The 22,760-nt window shown below is 37.9% G+C and overlaps 1 protein-coding gene across 2 annotated transcripts; it reads right to left on the reverse strand.

Moving 5' to 3' along the window:
- Nucleotides 1-978: 978 nt before the first annotated feature.
- On the reverse strand, nt 979-22,432 carry LOC133791537 (ankyrin repeat-containing protein ITN1-like). Of its 2 annotated transcripts, none has more exons than XM_062229458.1 (7): nt 21,841-22,429; nt 21,554-21,709; nt 3,082-3,150; nt 2,723-2,815; nt 2,354-2,491; nt 1,801-2,153; nt 979-1,730 (listed from the first exon to the last, which is right to left on the reverse strand). In XM_062229458.1, the coding sequence occupies exons 1-7, from the start codon at nt 21,971-21,973 to the stop codon at nt 1,146-1,148; spliced, it is 1,527 nt and encodes a 508-aa protein (XP_062085442.1). In that variant the 5' UTR covers nt 21,974-22,429; the 3' UTR covers nt 979-1,145. The 2 variants fall into 2 exon arrangements, with proteins under 2 accessions (XP_062085442.1, XP_062085446.1); XM_062229462.1 differs by having other exon boundaries at nt 1,479-1,730; nt 1,808-2,153; nt 21,841-22,432.
- Nucleotides 22,433-22,760: the final 328 nt, after the last annotated feature.

Genomic DNA, 22,760 nt, shown 5'->3' on the forward strand with positions numbered 1-22,760 from the left:
CTATTAGAGTGGATCATGTACGCACTGATGATAACTTAGCAAATCCTTTGACGAAAGGATTAGCTAGAGAGAAAGTCCATAAAACATCGAAGGGAATGGGACTATTGCCCTTAGAATGATGAATCACTCATGATGGTAACCCAACCTAAAGACTGGAGATTCCAAGAACTAGGTTCAATGGGTAATAACAAGTTGTGAAGTGATATGAGTTGAATCATGCTATTTCCATTAAAGCATATAGAAGCATGAATTCTTGAAGTGATGAGAGGATGAGTTAATAGAAACTCTTAATGATATCTATACTCTATGTGGAGTGGAGTACCGAGCTACAGGAGTACTCTTGATAGACTCACCTATGTGAATGTGGAAGTGGGGCCGCTTCCTATGGAATTTGGGCAAAATTTCTAGAGCATTTACTATACTGGGATAGACATGCATGGCCAATAACGCACGGGCTTATTTGATTACACCCTTGAAAGGTTGGTGCGTGGTACGATGTTAGAAATAGAGTTCAAGACTACGTGTCACTCTAGTATAATCTAAATCGTATTCACTATGCAAATTTTCAAATCGAAAGATACATTTGTTTATGCACAATCTTATAGATTCTGAAATTGCTCGAGAAAATATTTTTTCAAAATTCAAGTGGGGGATTGTTGGAACTTTTTTATATGAATTATTAAAAATTGAAACACTAGAGTTGTGTGTGATATGGGAAAAGTCCCACATGAAATTGAAACACTCTTCAAGGAGTGTATATAAGTTGCAAATGCTATGTCTTGGGGTGTGCCCCAAGGGGTACCCAGTTTTGTGCGCATGGGTGAGAACTCACACACTTGACCACCACACGCGCGTGCCACCGCCGTCCGACCGAGCTGAGGTGGCTGGTGGGTGTCGTATCGGTTTTTATTTTGATTAAATGAAAATAAACGTTTAGCCGTTTTAGGGGGTCTTCTTCTCTGTCTAAGTCAGATCAAATTTTTCTGAAAAAAGGAAGTCTCTTTTCTTCTTGGTTCATACAAATTTTCTCAGAGCATTTATATTGAACAGAACCAACAATAAATATAACTATGTACCGGCATTACATTTATATTTTATTTGATTAGAATATATAGCTTTAATTACTACTTATAAGGCAAGTAGTGTCAAAATGGGCTCCAAAACGTAGCTCGAACAAGATCAAGGTACAATGGAAACTGGGCAGCAGCAAAAAGGGACACGGGTACAAATATGACCGCATACACCAGAAAGGCAGCGTACTTGAGTTTATCTTCCAGGACGAAGAAATGGCCAGAGCAAAACGAAGCAAGCATGGCGACTATGGAAATGGAGAGCGAAGTTAAGCCCAGCAGAAGCCTTTTAGGCAAGTCCGTACCGAAATCTTTTTCCTGGTGCCGCGACGTGAGGATAGTGAGGAACATGATCAAGGCGGTGACTGAGAAACAGAGGGCAACCAGTGATGATATCATGAAAAGATTGAATGTTGGCTGCTTTTCAAGGGTTGGTTTGCCGCTTTTTTCATCGGTGCCACCGGGAAAAGTGGTGGTGCTGGCGTAAGCCACGGTGGCGATGAGGGTGGCCACGACGGAGCAGGCCGTTGAGGTTGTCGTTAGCCATTTGCTGCCAGCTTTGACGAGCTGTACATGGGCTTCGGAGAAGATCTCTTCTGGGGTTTTGCAATCTTTGTTGGGGCGTAAGTAGAAGCGTGGTGGCATGGATCTCTCAACAAACTGCATTTATATTCATATTTAATTATTTATATGTAAGTCTAATATTACTTGATAAACAATATTCTAGTACCTTGTACCATTTGATCTCCCACTGCATCTGAAGAGCATCACCAGGAATAGGCCAAAAGTACTTAGTTTTGTTAGCAAGCATTGCAGCGTAATGCAAGGCAGTGTTTCCCTGATTGTCCACTTTCCGAAACACAAGGCCTCTCGGCACTTTCCTCTTTAGCAATAGCTTGTACACTTCCCAGTGCCGGTTCTCCGCCGCAAGTAACAGAACATTCTTCCTTTCATGGTTCGCATCATGAATCGCCACCGGAAATTTCTGAAGAATTCTTTCCACAATCTCTGACACGCCATTTCTGGCCGCTATTAATATGGCAGTTTCCTTGGTTGTTTCGGTACCTTTCTTATCATTTTCTTCTGCCATGAATGCATGTGCGTGATCAGAAGCAAAAATACAAAATAATTAACACATGCGTTATAATTAATAAAAATTATAATTAGAAATACATAAGTTGTATTAATTAATTGATTTGAACCAATACACATATGCACGTATTATTATGACTTGAAATAAGCTTACAATAAGAGGGTATAATATCTTATCAAATTAAACAAACCTTCATTGGTCTCAGACTGCCCTGCAGAGACTACTTCATCATCATACATAGTAGAATGTATTAAGAGTTCGTCCACAATGTGAGCTGCGGATAAGTGCTTCTGTTTCTCTTCACGTATCTTAGTTATCCTTGATTCTCCTAATTAAATTAAGCATTTATATAAAGAGACTAAATACTTAAAAGGACAATCAAGATAAACTAATAATCCATGCCATGGCAGCTGAGAGGTATATTATTGTTTTAATATCCTATAAAAAACATGTATATTCTTTATTATTAATCAATGAAGAAACCGTGAGATTCGGTAAAAAATCTCTTCCTCTCATGCATAATCTATATCTATCTAACTGAGAAGTACGGGAGCCAAACCGTATCCAAAAGTGATCAGGACTGCCTTGTATATGAACTTAACCAGGTTTAGGCAAGTAGCATGAGTAACCGGAACGAAGCCATGGCCATCATCTGTACATTAATATTTATTAGATGCAGAATATACGCTTTAGCTAATATAAAATAGCGAAATGTAATTATATATATATATATATATATCTTTCTTCAGCCAAAAATTAATCTCTCTTTCTATATTTGCTTTGAAAAATATTTCCATATAATAATATTGCATAAAGCTGCCTCATCCGGGTGTGAGATGACGGTTGATAGTTAGTCGGTCCGGACTAGAGTCGTAGTCGTGCCAGTTAATAACAAGGCTCAAGCATGTGAATACGTACCTGTCCTACTTGTATGCGTACTCCCGCGTTCAGGATTCTCTATATACTCTGATGATTGTCCTATGGTTACTACAAAATAAAAGTGTGGCCTTGTCACTTATAATTATTTCTTTAAACTCATCATCATTGAATTATAGACAACATGCAAAATCAAACTTTCTTGGTTCAATTATGTATCCTTACCACCAATTCACTATAAGTGAATAAATTTGTCACTAGAAAATCTCATATTCATAATTATTCAAAATTTGAGGGGTTTTAGCAACAAAATAGAATTTTTATAGCCACGACTTGTGTCATCGCTGGAACTTCTAGTGAAAACATACAGTATGTGTTTCGTCACTAGGAAAAACTTTCTAGCAACATACTTTTAGCGACAAAAAAAATATATTCCAGCTATCGTTGCTAGTATCACTAATGTTAAACCTCGGAAATTATACAAAAAAATGTGGTGTATTATTTTGGATTTAAATGAGAATATTTTAATTTTTAGATTTTATTTGAAAGTTAAAAAGTTAAGAAAAAGATGATAAGGGCTTGGTTGCAAAGAATTAGAAAGTCGCAAAGTTTGGGCATTATAAGGTGGGCCCTACTTCTCGCATATTAACACTCAATTTCTTCCCTTATCTCCCACATGCATGATATCTCCCATTCTCTCTCCTTTATATACACATGAGCTTCATCCAAGTGAAAATGCAACCATTTTCTCTACCACGGATGGCCACCTTCCATCGCCTCAGCAGAGACAAGCCTAAACTTAGAAACTCCACCTCCTGCTTACGACCCCAGTCGCCAAGCACCCTTTCCTTATTCATCGTCAGCTGCCCAGAGAAGCCAATCGAAGTCACGATCATTGTAACTTTAAACTTAGATTTCTAACACCTTTGACATCCAATCGACGAGTTATTTGTACCATCAAACTTAGCTCGTCAAGGAGAACAAAGCCCAACAACCCAACTCTTCATTTTATGCTTATAGGAAAAGTGTGACTAATTAAGTAGACAAATTGATCTAACATCATGATTTAGTTCAATCTGGAGCGTCTCATGGAATTATACTCCTGATTTTGGGAATATAAAAAATGGGTCACTAGGCTTCGCAAATATTTAAAAACAAAAAGAAATATGCTATAGTAATAGTTTTGCGTACTTTGGTTGAATCAATGAGAACCTTACTCCAAGATGCTTATACGTATTATTACTTATACACACATAGTGTTTGTGGCATCATATTGGGGTTGATTAGGTGGCGAGTTGATGTACCTATAGATGTACAGACCTTGAACTTGTACAATATTTTTTTTATTCAAACGTACTAGCATTGTGATCATACCAAGCAGTCGGAGCCTATGATGATTGATATATGAGGACTAGTGCACAAAGCACCCTCGACTAAGGGCCTCGCAATGCAAGGCAAGGTGCAAGGCACCCTTTATAAAGGACCTCACAATGTGAGGGCGAGTGCGCAAGGCACCCGCGCCTATGTGTCGTTGAGGAGCTAAGAGCCTCGCTAGGCCTCCTCCGCACGCTCCCAAGTCCTAAAGGCACAAGGGCCTCGCTATGCGAGGCCTAACACGCCTAAACACATCATACATCCCCGTGGACACATGCTGCATGAAGGAACAAGTATAGGCCTCCTCCGCGCGCACCGAAGTCCCAGACCAGGATGCCCCAAAGGGATGCCTCATGTAGTGAGACGCTCGCCACATAGGTTGCATGCCTATGGGTGTTGCGCTAAGATGGGCGCTCGTGCCATCATGAGAATACGGCCAAGTCTCAAATGCACAAGGGCCTCGCTATTCGAGGTCCAACTCGCCTAGACGCAACATACTCTCATAGCCGCACGCCGCATACCAAGAAGAAATAAGAGCCTCGCATAGCGAGGCCCAATACGCACAGGTTCCAAAACACACGCCCGAAGAAAAAGGCATCACATAGCGAGGCCCTGCCTGCTTAAAATGTTGAGGACGACTATCTTGCGCCCAAGATTCAACGCGAGACCTTGTGTCTCGCCAACCTGAGGACTTGCGCGAGGCGCCTTGTCCCATCACATGCACCTCGTGCCTTGCTGAAGAGGCCTTGCTTCCCTTCCTGAAGTAGATGCCACCAACGAGGCACATCCTCGTCGTGGCTTCTCACTACATGTAAAGTCAGAAACTTCAGGAATATGCGTACGAGGAACACTTGTAAAGAGACAATAATCATTTGGTGTCAAGCTAGAATTGGTGAAGACGACTAAGTGTGTTATTCATGATAACTCGCAAGCTTTCCTACACTTAGCAAAATGTAAGGAAACTTAGAGAATGTGTGTATCTTGGAAATGTGAGGACCACTAGGTATGAGGCACGCGTATGGGTACGGGATGTACAACCATGAAGAGGACAGAGGCATGACTCTGACATTCATATCAAATAAGTATTGGTTGTATGAATTAGTATAAGGAGTGGAGGCACTGCCTAAATACCTCTGACCATGTACCAGGGTCGACACCATAACCTTCTGCACCACTACGACCAGTGCCACTACTCCAACAGTGTACCTATGTACAATCTTGTCCCCTAGGATCACTATGTATCAAGAGCCATTAGAGCTCCACTATAAATAGATCTTCACCCCTTCGACAAAGGGGTTGGAAAATTCATTGTATATAAAGGAAATTAAGCAATATACGAGTTTTTCTCCATTGTTGTTCAATACTCTTCTTCTTAAAGTTTTTTCTTGGTTCATCATTTTCTTATTGACATTTGAGTTTTCTGACCTAATATCATTAACGAGTTCTCACCATCAACATTTTGGTGCCATCTGTGGGAAGGACAAAGGTAAAGGTATTTCTCTTCCATTGTTTTCGACTAGGACAGATGCCAAGGCGATCAAGACGCATGCAAGAGTTACAAGATGTGGAGATCCAGATGGACGAAGACCAGTTGAAGGCCTCCATAAGAGACCCTCCACCACCTCAGAACGGAGGTGCACCAAAGGGACACCCAACCCTTGGTGGGGAAAGAGAAGTGTCGTCTCCCATTATCCAATCCAATGGGGATCACCGAGCACCCTCAGTCGCCCCTGTGGGTAGCCTATGTACACACCCTTCACCTCAACCAGTACCAATAGCATTGTGTTTCGGCCATCAGGACCCTAGTCCCTCTACACGTAGGCCTGGTGAGAGTCCCTGGGTACACTCGATGAGCTCAAGCTCCCGAAACCATTTTTATGAGGATGAGATACACTTGTTACACAATAAAAATCAAAGGCTAGAGACTACATTAGAGAACATGAAAGATGTTATGAATGGCCTACTGAAAGGGAAGTCAGGCATGCCTTTTCCCAAGTGTAAGGAGAAATAGCACAGGACAAGGGAAACCACCGTCCCCATAGATGACGAGAAGACGCGACACTCCACTAGCAACACTCCTCGGTGAAAGAACTGTGAGGGCTCCACACCAACGATGCAACCCCAGGAGCAGAGGCTGAGAAATTATGCTAGTCGAAGGAACGAAGCTGAAGTCACACCTAAGAAAGCACCCCCTGACCTAAGAGAGAAGCTCAATAAAAGAATTTCAAACATGAGGATGACACCCCATATGGCTCCTCCAAGGGACACAGAGAAAGGGAAAGTTGACCCCTCCTATCTCAGGAACTCCTTGAACAAAAAGAGACAAGAGCTTGACTCCAAGAAGTGAACCCTCAGAAGTAAGATAATCACGACATCAAAGGATGAGGGCATGATGACGAATTTGATTATGAGTTGCCCTTCACCTGAGAGATCCAGGTAGAACAACTAGCCACCAATTTCAAGCAGCCACATATGACCCCTTATGTGGGAACGACTGATCCTAAGTACCACTTACATGACTTTAATGACCTGATGAAGCTAAGCGAGCTCAATAGAAGGGTGAGATGTCATTGTATTGCAGTCACCCTAAAGGGAGCTACATATAAGTGGTTCAAAAGACTGAGAGCAAGAACCATCAGGTTATGGCAACAATTTTCCGATTAGTTCCTTCAACATCATCACGTTGTTCGCGACTACACTATGTCGGGTACGAGCCTCGCCAACGTGAAACAAGGTGAGAATGAGAGTTTGAAAAGTTACATCCATCGGTTCAATATGCAGGTAGCAAAGGTAGGGAGCTTGTAAAGGGGCGAACTCAAAATGATCATCACAACAGGAGTGCGTCCCGGAAGTAAAATTTGGGACAACATGCTCAAGAGAGAAGTGGCAGACCAAGATGATTTTTATGAAAGAGTACAGAAAGACAACAGAGTTGAAAACGGGCATGAGAATCTCAAGGATGGAAGGATTGGACCCTTACCAAACTATTCATCTCAGGACACCTCCGATGACGTGAAGAAGAAAATGACACATGATAACCGAAGAGATCACCTCCCAAAGAAGAGCATGTATGGGAACGAGCCTCGACCTCCTCCATATACATTCTATTTGAGGGAACATATATTCGTCACTAATGAGAATTGGGTCCCCTTCAAAAGGCCAACACCCATGAGGCATGATAGGTCAAAGAGGGACCCAAGCAAATATAGTCAATACAACAAAGACATAGGCCATACCACCGAAGAGTGTACCCATCTCAAGATTGAGATTGAAGAGCTCATTCATAGGGGGCATCTTGGTATGTATGTGAGGAGAGATAATCAGAGACCAGATGATTAACAAAATGTGTTTAGAAGAGTGACCCCCGAAGAGTTTTAAAGGAAAGAATGACCCTATTACATTCAATAAGGAGGACGCAAGAAGGATACACTTTCCTCACAACGACCCCTTGGTGTTAACTGTCCAATTGGAAAACATTAGGATCCATAGAATTCTAGTTGATAATGGCAACTCAGTAGACATCCTCTATCGCCAAGCTTTGGAAATAAGGGGTCTAGGAACGAAGAACCTGAAACCATGTGTTACTTCCCTATACAAATTTACTAGTGATTCAATTCAACCATTTGGAGCTATTGAGTTGTCCCTTACCATGGGTGAACAATCAAAGCAATCAACAATAATGTCGAGCTTCGTTGTAGTAGATTGAACATCCACCTTTAGCAAAGTGTTGGGAAGGCCCCCACTAAGAGAGATAAAGGCAATAGCATCAATTTACCATTAGGCCATGAAGTTACCGACCCTAGGCGAAGTGACTAGTGTAAAAGGATAGCAAAAAGAAGCCAGAGAATGGTACATCATGTCCCTTTGCACAGCTGCAAAGCTGCAGAAACTAATGGCAATGAAAATACTAGGATGGGCAGCTAAGAAGTCAAACTCACTAGGACTATATCCCAAAGTCTTGGGGAATGTGAAAACAATGAGAATCTCTCAAGGAGACCACAAGAAGGAGTTGGCCACATGAGGATACAACTAAGGAGTCCTTTGCATGAGGAGGACCCCCTCGCATAGTGAGAGGTTACTCGTGCGCTAAAGGTCCCTCGACGCCCCCCCCCCCCCCCCCCCCCTTGTGTGATGCCTAACCCTTCACATGTCTGAGCCCTCCTTGGAACCCGTGCTCAAAATGTTGAATGTCTCATGGAGTTCCTCTGGTAAGACTTTCTTTTTTTCAGTAGTGAATCAAAGAGGTCACCTTCATTGACCTTGAGACATAGCATGTATACAAGAGCAAAATGATCAAGGTGCCCGAAGAGATAAATCCCGCCAACCACTTAGGGGGTAGGATACGTAGCAAAAGAAAAAAAAAACTTACAAAGCATCTCTTAAATTCATGAGGATTAGCTACTATTATGGGTATCAAGGGAGTCAAAAGGTTCAACGAGGATAACCTCCTGATAAAGGCTAATACCTCCACCAGGGGTAAGGCCTCAAGGAGGACGTCCAACGATAAGCCTGGAGCAACCACCAATTATCTAGCCAAAAAGGGTCCTAAAAGAGACGCTTGTAAAAAGGAGTCAAAATGTTCTACAAGGATAACCTCCTGATAAAGGATAAATACCTCCACGGGGGGTAAGGCTTCATGGAGGACGTCCACCGATAAGCCTAGAGTGGCCACCAATCCGTCTAGCCAAAAAGGGTCCTAAAAGATACACTTGTAAAAATATTACTATGTGTAGAGTCCAAGAACTTTACTTAGCTAGTTATTTAGTAGTATTATAGTATGTTTAGTATTATCTTTGTAATTGTGGATTTTTGGTTCAGACCGGGAATTATTTGGACACTCATAGTAGTACTTATAGATTTTTTAAGTTTAATCTATAGTTTAAGAATATTAAGTATAACCTAAGGTTTGATTAAAGTGACTGATATTAAGGATTATATTTATTATATTATAAGGTTTAGACATCAACCAATAGGATTTTAAACACATGTTATGAATGGTGATTAAGGATTAAGTATGTTTAAATATTCAGCGTGTGCCGATATATCGCAGCTATAGGGGGCGATATATCGCAGCACGTAGATATGGAAAACACGAAACGATGCACGGTCGCCTCGGGCATACTGGCCCAGGCGATATATCGCCTACAGGGGGCGATATATCGCCTCCTTCAACATATGTTCAATTGTTTTTGAATTCTTTTCCTTTCAGCCATTCAAACTTCTTCATAAGTCCAGCATCTTTTGAACGAGTCTTCAGCCTCTGCTGAACGATTATTCAAATGATTTTCACCTAAAAATCCATTATTTTTATTCAAGTAAAATCAAGATCTTTTCATCTCCAAACTCTATAAATAGGACCTAGTACCCAGCCATTATTCACCATTTTCTCTAAGTTCAGAAGCTGCTAGTGTTAAGTGAGTGTGAGAGTGTAAACACCTGGTTTGGGGAAAAACTATAAGCTTAAACATCATAAGCTTATCAAACACTTTGGGAAGTGAGTTCTATAGTATTTCGGTGGAGGTTAGATTGACCTTGCAAATCTTTGAGGTAACCAAAACTCTAGTTCCTTTCTGTATTATGTTTCCTTTCTCTTAGTCTTCTACTCAATTTCCTAACCTCATTCTTATTTTGGTTAGGGAATCCAAGTTCTTAAGCACTTAAGTTGTGGTAAGCATATTTTCTTTTAATGGTTTAGTCTTCCTATTCTCTTTCATTTCATCTCTTTCCTTCTTTCAACTCACTCTTGTTCATTATGGTTTTAGGAGTGTTCCAAAAGTCCCAACTCAGTCCATTATATCCCGGTAACTTTGGTAAGGAAAATAGGCTAGAATCTATATGTTTATGTTTATGTTATCTTATGTGTTATGTTATGATATGTTATGAATGTGTTATGAATTTGTTATGCATGTGTTTGTTGTAGGCTTGGGCTTATGCCCTATTTGACTAACAAGACCCCAAAAAGATTGTGGGCATATGCCTATTTAGCTGGTAGGACCCCACTAATCTCATGGGCATAAGCTTGTTTAGTCTATGGGACCCCAAGTAATAATGGCCATTATAATAAGTGAATTATGTGTTATGATATGTCTTTACGTTATTATGAAATTATGTTTATGTTTATGACTATGTGTTAGATTTTTCCTTGCTGGGCATTAGGCTCATTCCTTTCTGTTTTATGTGCAGGAAAATAAGCTTTAGAGGCGGAAAGATTCGTGACGCTTAGAGGATGTGTATCGATGGTGAATGGAGTCAAGGGGCCGAGCGTTATTCGATTCGAGGATGTAGTCTTGTTTATGCTTTTATGGTTTTAAATGTATTTTCCGCATTTTCTATGTAACTCTTTTTAGTTTTTAAGTTATTTTTGTTTTAAAGACAATGGGTACCCATATCCTACTTATTTTATGAAAGTAAACTTTGTTTCTACAAGTTTCTGATAAATTATGGTATTTTCGCAAAAATGTAAGTTTTATGTATAGTTTCGTTAATGGTCCAAAAAGTCTAGAGTAGTGGGTCATTACACTATGCCTAATAACGAGAAGGACACTTCTCAAACAAAAATAACAAGCAAGAGGAAAAATTGTAAAAGGATGGCAAAAACCCAAAGGGTTAAATGTCCGTAAAAAATAAAATTTAGTCAAGGTGCACCAAAAAAACTATAGTCATCATGCGAAAGAGGACATAAGGAATTCATCATAAAGAAATGGCTTATCAAAGTCCCTTACATGTAAAGAGGATGATTAAGGCTCAGGGGGCCAATACATCCTCACAGCTACTACAAAAATAAAAAAGGGGTCCAAGCATAAAAGTTCTACACATGATGGCGGACTTAAAAAAGTTCCACACATGAAAACGGGCTTAAAAGGATCCTAAATATAAAAATTCTACTCATGATAGAGGACTTAAGAAGTTCCATGCAAAAAAAGAGAAGGTAGAGGGTCATGTGACACCCCTCCTGAGAAGACAAAAGATGAGCCTCAAAGATGTCCATATGGTTTCCACCTCAACCTTTCCATTCGACAATCTTCTCAGTAGCATACTCACCAAAGGGAGACAGGTTCACGTTGGAATCGATTCTGCACACGACATGCAATGTTCACTCGACTATGTTGTTCTCGACATTCACCAGCTCAAGCTCAAGAACACCAATTTTCTCATTGAGGGACTGGATGGTAGCTTCAAGCGTAGTGTTAGATTGAGAGGTTGAGGCGGCCTTGGCTATTGCAACATCCCTCTTGTGAATTGCCTCAGCAAGCTGGCCCTCCAAATCGCTAACTCGGGCATTTAACTTGTATTTCTCTATCCTGACCAAGGAAAGGTCCCCCATTTCCACTTCTAGCTAAGACTACAAGCGCAGCATTGAGGAAGAACTGGAGGTAACGAAGCAATGTCCCAAGATGGAAGCCTAAGTAAGAATAAGAAAATGTCAACAATCGGGTGCTAATAAAAATGATAGGCATAATGTCTTGGTGCATACCTAGATAGAGGCTCATAGATAAGCCTCACCCAAATCATTGTTTTGAACATCGTACATGGATTGCTAGAGAGCTTTAGTAATCCTCCCCATATGGTGGCCCATGGCCTCTCTATACTAGGCCTCCAAAGGATGCCCCCAGCTTGATGGGGCGAAGCGCGTACACTTTTGGACGTATGCCTAGATAGAGAAGGAGACTGAAAGGGTCCTGACCCATTGATAGAAGTGTGGGGGGCAGAAGTGTAAGGAGTCACCTCCTTGGGAAGTGAGGTACCCGAGAATCCTCATCCCAAGTGCACCTCCAAGAGAGGAAGAGAATTGTCAAAAGAGGGCAGGACGAAGTTCCTCTTGGGGACAGAGGAAGAGGGATGAGGAACAACAAAGATAGACTCATCACCTATTGTAGATGACGGGATTCGAGAAGTAACATCGTCAGCACATCCATCATCTGCACCTTCATTGCACTTATTAGTCAAGGACCTTAAAAATGAGTAATTCTCTAAATCCACCTCAACCTCATCCTCTGTATCCATCACATCATCACCAGAATAGTGGTAGTCTTCGTCGTCGTCATCTGCACCCTTTGAATCAGAAAGTGTGGATGAGACAGAACACAAGGAAATCGTCTTATCAGAAGACAACAACCCATATGAATGGAGGTCTCCCTCATTGAAAAGATAACTTGCCTGCTTGCGTGTGGATGGGACATCCAAGATCGTTGTTACACGCTAGGATGTCGCAGGACCCAAGACAGGACCAACTATACCCCCTCACAACCTAAAAACAAAATAAAGGAAAGAATTCAGTAAGGAAAGTCCTAGGAAAAGGATAAAGGTAAAAAAAAAAAAAGTAGAAAACAACAAGCTTACTTGACTGGTTGAAATGAGTATGTTGTGTAGACACACTATCGGTAAAGAAAAAGTCACTCTTCCACGAACCCTTGTGGGAGATAGAACCCTCCACGAGGGGGCACCCTGTGAGGGCTACGACGTTTTGGAGTTGGTAGAAAGCAGGGGCCAATGGGTTAACCCTCAAAGTAAACAGATGATGGACCTCCTTCATCGAGGGTCCATGCTTGTGCACTTGCTTGTACGAAACATATAAACAACTCAACATGACCCCCGAGTTAGGTGACAACTAGAGAGGCGTCATTTCGAAGTAGTTAAGTACCTTCACAAAGAAGGGATGGAGAGGCATGGACCCCTAGATCTGATCACATAATCGCTAAAAGCTACAAACCCCTCCGGCGAGTTATACGCACGGCAGCACAAGTCATAATAGTGTAGTAGATATTTGACGATAGTTGATGGGCTTTCAACATGTTGGAAAGCTTAGTCTAAGTCATGGTGGGGGCAATGTCCATAATCTCAAAATCGTTGGGATCCTCCTTGGCATATTCGGTACCTGAATACAAACAAGACGTGGTTTGTGAGCAACTGACTTCGTTGATCCCTTAGAAGGCTCCCTGTGTGTCCTATGTCTACCTACATGTTGTTTAACCCTATAATGTCTGGTCATAGATGGAGAAAGAAACGAGGGAAAAATCATGCAAAGAAACTCAGGCCCATGTGGATTTCCATCAGCACCCCTGTGGGCAGGGCCCTTAGCATTAAGGACTCTGGCACCATATTCGCCATAAGGAGAAAGAGGTTCGGGAGGCAAGTTTTCTTCTGGGTAGGAAATCTCAACTAAGTAGTCCTGAAGAGTCAATTTTTGCTGGGCTACATATGACTCATGCCATGGGGAGAAGCCTTCACCCCCAGTGACAAATTTGAGCTCACTCTCAAGGCCTCATATCTTTTGCCTAAGGTTGGATATCTACTGCAGGTAGTGCATTCACACGCCCGTGTTCATGGAGGGTTTATGGGTATCAGCTTTGGAGTAAGAGGATGACAACTCTATAGGTTTAACACCAGGAGAGACTTTAAAGGACCGTCCATATGCCATGGAAAACTAAGACTCGACAGACGTGTGTGCGTGAAAACAACCCTCTATCTACAAAACGAAAAAGGTGTGATTAAGGTAAAATAACCCTACGCATACACGCCTAGCACACCTTGGGCACAAGGAATTCTTAAGGAAAATATAAATACGAACCTACGACCTCTGCCCTCGTATAAAACCAAAGAAAAGCACACATGGGTCATCGGGAAAGAAAAGCATACCTAGATGTGCATAAGCAGATCCTTGGATATGCGAGGGCGGGCCTTTGGATGTGAAAAGACGAACCCTTGGATATGAAAGGGCGGGCCTGTGATAGTCAGTATCCCATGATCCGTAGGGGAAAATATCGGGTAAAGTTGTGCAATCCCACATTGCCTGGGGAAGGTCAATTGTGATGATTCTAAAACTGTGTAGGTATTGGACTACACAATTGAAGAAGACTTAAATGGATTGATAAGTACTACCTATGCCAACAAGATGCATCTTCTTTTCGGTAATCCATTACTTGAGAACTCCAAAGTTAAGCATGCTTGACCTGGAGTAGTCTCATGATGGGTGACCTCCTGGGAAGTTTTCTCAGGAAGCGTGCGAATAAGGACAAAGCACGTTGGAAAGACTCATGTTGGTTTGCAGGGTTAGTTGTCATTCCAAGAAGCAATCATATTGACGTGGGCCGTTAAAAACTTGCACGGGACAAGGATGAATGAGTAAAAAAAAAAGAAAAAGGGGGGAAAAGTACCTCAAGAGTGCTTCTATAGAGGATAGAACCTTGGAGCTCTTGGAAATAGCTTATAAGGAATACCACTAGGCTAAGCAAGTCTTGGTGTAAAGAAATGGATTCAAGCCTTAAGGAATTTATAGGGAGAGCCAAGACTCCCTAGCCTTTGGATCAAATCTAATGTGAATGGTGAAGATCAAAAGCATTGGTAGCTTTGGGATCTGCAATTGAAGATGATTGTCCCTCATTTAATTACAAGGGTGCACATGGATCACCACCTTAGTTATTTGGTTTATGTGTTTCTTTATGAAATACAAAGAAACACACCACCCAAATGCATTTTGTGTTTCTCCATATTCCACAAGATAACACACCAATGTTGAGCCTTCCACGCCTCTTAAAGTAAAGCAATATATGGATATGAAAGAGTCTACAAGAACACTTACAAGTATACTTATAGACTCAGGGGCAAGTGTAGATATGGGAAATTATCCCTTAAAGCATCCCATGCCAAGCCGCAAAGTTCGGCCTCGCCATATGAGGTCGAGAGCACAAGGCACCCCCGACTAAGGGCCTAGCTATGTGAGGCCAAGTGCAAGGCACCCTTTGTTAGGAACAATTCCTAGTGTGCAGCGGAAATTACTGTAATGATATACAACAAAAAAATTTATATAAGGATCCTTTAATATGCAATATGTTAATTAATATATAATATGTATATGAAAAATAATATGAAACGATTTACCTCTTGTAGTCTATCAAGAATCATTGAATCTTTTCGTATATATTTTGAACTTTCTATCCTCGCTAGAGTACTCACACTAGATCTTACAAAGCATTCTCTACACTTCAAGATGTGGGTGGGCACATAGAGAATAAGGATCAATTTTTTGAATCAAAAGTATTCTCAACACATGAGACTCTTGATTACAGGCTAGAGAGAAAAGGATTTTGTTTTGTGAAAAAGATGATAGTTTTTCTTCTCTGTAAAAACTTGTTGTGACTTGTTGTTTCTATTTTTCTATCATATAGAATATATAGACATTATTATCATAATAATAATAGTAAATAAAAATTATCATCTTTAATAATAATAATGATGATGATGATGATGATGATGATAAAAGACAAAGTCTAGCATTCCATTTTAAAACCCCATTTAAAATGTGTTATTATTTAATTAATAATAAAAATAAAAATCAATATCTGATAACATCAGAAGTGCCACATGCATAGAGCAGTCCAAGCCCTATGCGTGTGGCCTATCCCTGAAAAATGGGATTTGATTTTTCATGTTATTTTTATTTTAATTAATTAATAATTAGAAATCATAATAATGTATCATCTTTTTAAGGAAAAGATAATAACTTAATTTTCAAAATTCAAAATTTGAATTTCCATTATCATCTTATTATTAATTAAATAAATATCATAATCAACACCATTTTTTACTATCCATATTTATCTATTCACACTTAAATAAAATAATTGATTAAAATCAATTTATTCTATTTCGACACAATTTTGAAAATTGCACAAATGCAATAATAAATTGTGTAACTTCAATTATCACATAATTGCACATTTATCCTGAAGAATAAATATTCTCTCAAATAGACCATTCATATTTTAACCCTTGTATCAACTCTTACATTGATTAGTGTTGATAGAGTCGCCCTAAGGACCTATGGACCAATAGTTCCAAGCTCCAATAAATAAAATATTATTAACCAAAACTCTTTGATTCAATAATCATATTTATTAATCTCATGATTATTCAACTATAAATATGAGACTGAACTCTTAAGAATTAAAGGCATATATTTACTGAGTACTTTATTGTAACCATAAAGTGTACATTAATATAATGATTACATACAAAATAATCATCTATTGATGATCCTTAATTAAGTGGGAATAAAATTACCTTTTTACCCTTTTAATTATATCTTGATTCCTAGTGTACCATTGACTTTACTAGTGAAGGTTAATTCATAATCTGATTATGAATTTGACGTCAATAACATTTTCAGTTCCAAAAGCCAACTTAAAAGGGAATCATCATTCAATATATAAGAAGGTATATACTCCATGTCTGTTAATCTATATCCCCAGCCATCATTAAGTCCCCAAAACAATAGTTCTTAGCCTGATCATTCTGACAAACCGCAACGCATGAATCAAATGAGCAAGTGACATATATAGGAGTTCATAGTAACTTCAGGATTAAGATAAGTTTGTATATGATCATTAGTTGATGTGTTTTATAATACTACGAAACGATATTTAAACAAGTATTATTAAATCACATCTAGTATAGTTATACATACTCTCAACATGCAAAGTACCTCCACTAAAGTGTCCTACTACACTAGTAACCCGGATCCAGGTCACATATATTAATAATACTAGTGGACTGTACTAGCAGTAATTAATCTAAAGATTCCATAACTTTATTTTACTGCGAACTATTTCATTATCTTAATCTCAATCCTCTCATACAAATATGAGATTGAGACCACATAGATGAACTTGGGAATTTTTTGATATTTGCTTAATATTATTAGCAATAATATAGTACATAAGCTACATATATACAATCATTCGATTCATTCATTCATTTCATTAAAATCATTGTCTACTATAATTGCTTTAAGGGCACAATTCCCAACAACCTTTACTAAGGGCATCGCAATGCGAGGCCAGGTGTGCAAGGCACCAGCGCCTATGTGCCTCTGAGGAGCTAAGAGCCTCGCTAGGCCTCCTCCACGCATGCCCAAGTCCCGAAGGCATGAGGACCTTGCTATGCAATTCCTAACATGCCTAGACGTACTGTAAGTCCCCACGGCCACATGCCAAATGAAGAAACAAGTGCCTTGCTAGGCCTCCTCCCCGCACGCGGAAGTCCTCAGACCAGGACGCCCCAAAGGGATGTCTCGCGTAGCAAGACGCTCACCACATAGGTTTCGCACCTATCTATGTTGCGCTAAGATGGGCACCCATACCCTCATGAGAATACGCCCAAATCTCGAATGCACAAGGGCCTCGCTATGTGAGGCCCAACTCGCCTAGATGAAAAATACTCCCGCCGCACGCCGCATACCTAGAAGGAATAAGGGCCTCACATAGCGAGGCCCAATATGCACAGGTGCCAAAACACACACCTGAAGAAAAGTTGAGGACGCCTTTCTTGCGCCTAAGAATCCAAGCGAGACGTTGCGTCTTGCCAGCCTGAGGACTCGCGCGAGGCACCTTGTCCCATCACATGCACCTCGTGCCTCGCTGAAAAGGCCTTACTTCCCTTTCTGAAGAAGGTGCCATCAACGAGGCACACCCTCGCCGTGGCTTCTCACTACATGTAAAGTCTAAAACTTCAGGAATATGTGTACGAGGAACACTAGTAAAGACACAATCATCATTGGGTGTCAAGCTAGAATTGGTGAAGACGACTGAGTGTTTTATTGATGATGACTCACAAGCTTTCCTACACTTGGAAAATTGTAAGGAAACTTGGAGAAAAGGTGTATCTTGGAAATGTGAGAATGACCATCAGGCACAAGGCAGGCGTACAGGTATAGGATGTATGACCGTGAAGAGGACAGAGGCGTGAGTCTAACATCTGTATTAGACAAGTAGTAGTTGTACGAATTAGTATAAAGGGTGGAGTCACTACCTGCATACATTTGACCATGTACAGGGGTCGACACCACAACCTTCTGCACCACTACGACCTATGTCACTACCTGAAAGAGTGTACATATGTACAATCTTGTCCCCTGGAACCACTATGTATTAGGAGCCATTAGAGCTCCACTATAAATAGATCTTCACCCCTCCAGCAAAGGGGTTGGAAAATGCATTGTATACACAGGCAGTTAAGCAATATACGCATTTTTCTCCATTTTTTTTCAACACTCTTCTTCTTCAAGTTTTTTCTAAGTTCTTTCTAGGTTCATTATTTTCTTATTGACCTTTGAATTTTCCGACCTAACATCGTTAACGAGTTCTCACCGTCAACAATTCATAATGGTTTGATTAAGTTTTAGTATAATTGTTACTCTTGAGATGAGTATCGATAGAGTTTTGTTCGAAGACAAATAAGTTGAGAATTGTTAAATCTAAACAATTTCTAGTGGATACTAGGACAGATGATCCAAAGTTGGATTTTACCTTAGTTTAGTCCAACCTAGTTTCTTTAAAGGTTTTATGTTCAATGCAAGTGTATGACTTAAGAATTATTTTGATTCCATTAAGGTCTATAAAATGCATTTCTACTATGTTATTTAGTTTGAGAAATTGTGGATGTTAAGTATAACTTATTAAATTTAACTAATTGTGATCGCATAACTATGGAAATATTTTTTTTTATGGTATATCTAATGAGAGTGATCCATCTATTTTATATGATTTTTATATAAAATTATAGGGAGTTATTTTGTGTATTATAATATATATTATTATCTATTATAAATGATGAAGATCATTTCTAAACGATGGCGGAAGGTTAATTTTCGACCACCTAAGCTATAGTTATTATACATCTATCACGGTTTAGAGTTCAGGGCATAGCAACTAAATCTTATTATATGTACTAGTTTCTCTTTCTTTTTCTTTTTTGTTGTATTTTTGTCAATTTTATTTTCTTTTCTTGTTATTCTCTCAATATTTTTAATACTTAAATATATATTTCTTCTTCTTTTTTTAAAAAATAAATAAATAAATTCCTATGGATGTAATTTTTTTCTTCCATTTTACCCATTTATTATATATGTTTATGCTGAATAGTTTTCACTAAAACAAAGTGCAATCTCAAAATCACATGTTTTTATTTATACATAACTTTCTATTGGGTCAGGTATATTTTATATATGAGAGACTCACTTAAATAAACAGTAGTTATTATTTCGAAACAAAGCCAAATAAATAAATACGAGAAAGAAATTAAGCAAAGCAGGAGTAGAAAAAAGAAAGAAGAGGAATCTATATTAATTAAGAGGCATTTAAATTGATTTTTGTACTAATGTACAAGATCAGATATTATTAAACATTTTTCTAAGGATTAATTATTATTAGTTCCTAATGACCGAAACGCTCATAAAATACATAAGAACGACCTAATAATGGGGTTGTTTAGTATTTGTAATAATAGATATATTATACATCACATGCATATGCATATAAATATATATATATATATATTTATTTATATAAATTAGGGGCAACAAAAAAGAAGAGACGTACTTACCAATTTGATGGTGTCCTGGATGATTGAGTTTGTCTTTTTGATTAGTCACTTCTGCGTTCGACGGCATTCTTTTAAACTTGTGATCTATATATAAACCTTCCAAAATATTGTGGCGACAAATTTAGTAACCTCGTATATTCCTCTCCTTTAAATTATATTACAAATATATATATAAATATATATATATATTTGTTTATAAGTATATAATTCTTTGTTTTAACAGTTTTTTTTTATTTCTTTATATTAACTTTAATAAAATATTTTTATATTTAACTATAAATATGACTTAAACTTAAATAAAATTCAATAAATAAATAATTAAAAAAATTAAAATATGATATATTTGAGATATTGACTTAAAATTAAATAAATATATAATTAAACAAATTAAAATATGATATTTTTGTGATAATTATTTAAAAATAATAAAATCATACGTATTATTACTTAAATAAAATCTAATTAAACTTAAATTTAAACTTTAAGTATTAGAATAATATTATATTAAACATATAATATAATATAATCTACTAGCAACAAACTTAACTTTAAAATCAACATATAATATTAATATTATATTAAACATATAATATATTTGTTGTTTGTCATTGTCAAATTCAAAAATTAGAATAAACATAAACTTCAACAAAAATTAATTAATTAATCAAAATAGTTAATGCATGTATACTACTTTACACTATGACTTTTTCTATTTTTTTTTATTTATATTATTAATTTTTTTTTAAATACTATTATAATTTATATGCATATGTCATGTAGCCATATAAATATATATATATATATCTATGTCAATGTTGTATTTAGATGTCATATATGTAGAGATTATTGATATATAAATTTTTATATATATTATACAACTATAATTAATTCTAATATATATATATATTTAAAAAGTGAACTAATTTTTATTAAAATTATAGACAATATTTTGCCTTAATTTTTTTAATACATTTATGTCATACATTATATTAAACATCTTTTATTTAATTTTATGATATTTTTTATTTATTTAAAATTTATATGATAATTAAAAAATATAATAAAAATAAATACATGTTTAAATAGGCATATTTACACTTTTAAAATTAAGTAAACGTGCATTGCACGTTTCTTCTACCTAGTCTTATATAAGTACACATGTATTTTTGAGATGATTAATCCTAACGCATAGAATAATTATATCCTAACATAAGGGCAATGGTTTAAGCCTAATGCCAAAATTAATCCTAATGCAAACAATAATTATAGGCATTCCTTTCTACAGCTCATTAAAGTAAAGACAATTAGTAAAGAAAGTGATAAGTTACATGTGACTGTGAACGGAATTAATTGTAAAATTCATCGGGAGCATACTTTTCCAAATCATATAGCACACAGTAAAAATGAATATATATATATATATATGTATATATAATCATCAAACAAGATAATACAAGTGGCAAATTTCCAAAATTAGTCTCAATAAAGTTAAAAAGACTCGACTCAAACGCACACATACATATAAAAATATATATACCACATATAAATGTGTCCTCTACATATAATTCTCCCTGTCATAAAAATTATGAACGGATATATGAATTTATATATATATATATATATATCGTTTTAAATGGTGATGATTCCTTAAAGGAAAGCTTGCACTAAGAACGTACCCTAGCTGCTTGAGATGTAAAGCAAGTTATATATACATATAACACGAACATATGGATTAATAAGAAAAGTATTTATATACACTTACAGTTATAAATAATTTTGTCCCATCCTCCAAGATTATGATATATACCACTTGTTAAGCAAGAGGGCTTGCTCGCTAAAGTGTGGAGAGGGGAATGTCCTTTCTTATCAGGATGATTGACAAGTTCCTTGTACATTTGAATGATTTTAAATGCCAACTCTGTTAAGCCCGAGTGATTGAGTATATATCAGACACTATCCAAGTACCGAAAAATAAATTAAATACACCGGTTAAACTGAGCTAATTAATCTATAGTGATTTAAAAACTAAACAGGTTGGTACGTACGTACCAAAATCCTCCCCAAAGATTGCACAATGAAGAATAGTTTGATCATCTTCTGTTCTAATAGAATAAGACAAGCATTGCTCATGCTCCAAGCACATGGAGTTTAAGCAAAAGAAAGCATCCGGTTGTCCGTACATAACTGCCCAAAAGAGGGGTGTCTCGCCCTACCTGTTGGCAACGCCGATGAGTGTCGAGTCGGCAGCCGCAATGGATTTGCACATTTTGACGTCCCCCATCGCTGCCGCGTAATGGAGGGCCGTATGTCCTCGCTCGTTCCCGACGCTCAGTGGGCTTGATTTGGAAGCAGTCTCACTACTACTACTACTACTACTACTACTACTACTACTACTATTATTAGTTTGTATGGCTTTTACTAATTGTTCAACGACTTCATCTTTGGCCTCGGAGACTGCCATGTGCAGCGCCGTGTGCCCTGTTTTGGTCATCTGTACCCCATGAGCCGTTGGATCTTCCTTGTATAAACTTATGACTTTCTCCCATTCACCTTTCATGACGTGTGCAAACAATTCTCTCTTCACCTTCTCAACATTACTCATCATGTTCTTCATTGCACTCGTTGTCTCAATAAATTTATATATAAATATATATATATATATTGTCGATAAGATAATATATTACACAAAGAAATGTAGAAGAAAAAAGTGCTGATTTTATTAATGATGATCAGTATATATACTCTTTCTAATCTTCTTTCTTATTGCTATCAGGTGCTTTTCTTTTGTTAGATTCGAGGCGTGTAGATTTTACAAAGGAGAGAAGCTTGAATTAAAATTTTTCGGGAATGTGTCGATCGGTGCTCAATTTTCACGAAAAAGCAAAATATTGCGTGATTCAAATGTTATGGTATTTGACCCCTTCCCTTCTGTTTACGTCAATTACCATATTTAACATTGAGTTTCTAAG

This window comes from Humulus lupulus, chromosome 1 (genome assembly GCF_963169125.1).
Source record: "Humulus lupulus chromosome 1, drHumLupu1.1, whole genome shotgun sequence".
Taxonomy (NCBI): Eukaryota; Viridiplantae; Streptophyta; class Magnoliopsida; order Rosales; family Cannabaceae; genus Humulus; species Humulus lupulus.

Coding starts and splice junctions, on each gene's coding strand:
- LOC133791537 (XM_062229458.1), bottom strand. CDS start 21,973: ATGTACGGACAACCGGATGCTTTCTTTTGCTTAAACTCCATGTGCTTG. Junction 2,492..2,722: donor CCTGATCACTTTTGGATACG/GTTTGGCTCCCG, acceptor TAATTTAATTAG/GAGAATCAAGGATAACTAAG. Junction 1,731..1,800: donor GGGAGATCAAATGGTACAAG/GTACTAGAATAT, acceptor ATATAAATGCAG/TTTGTTGAGAGATCCATGCC.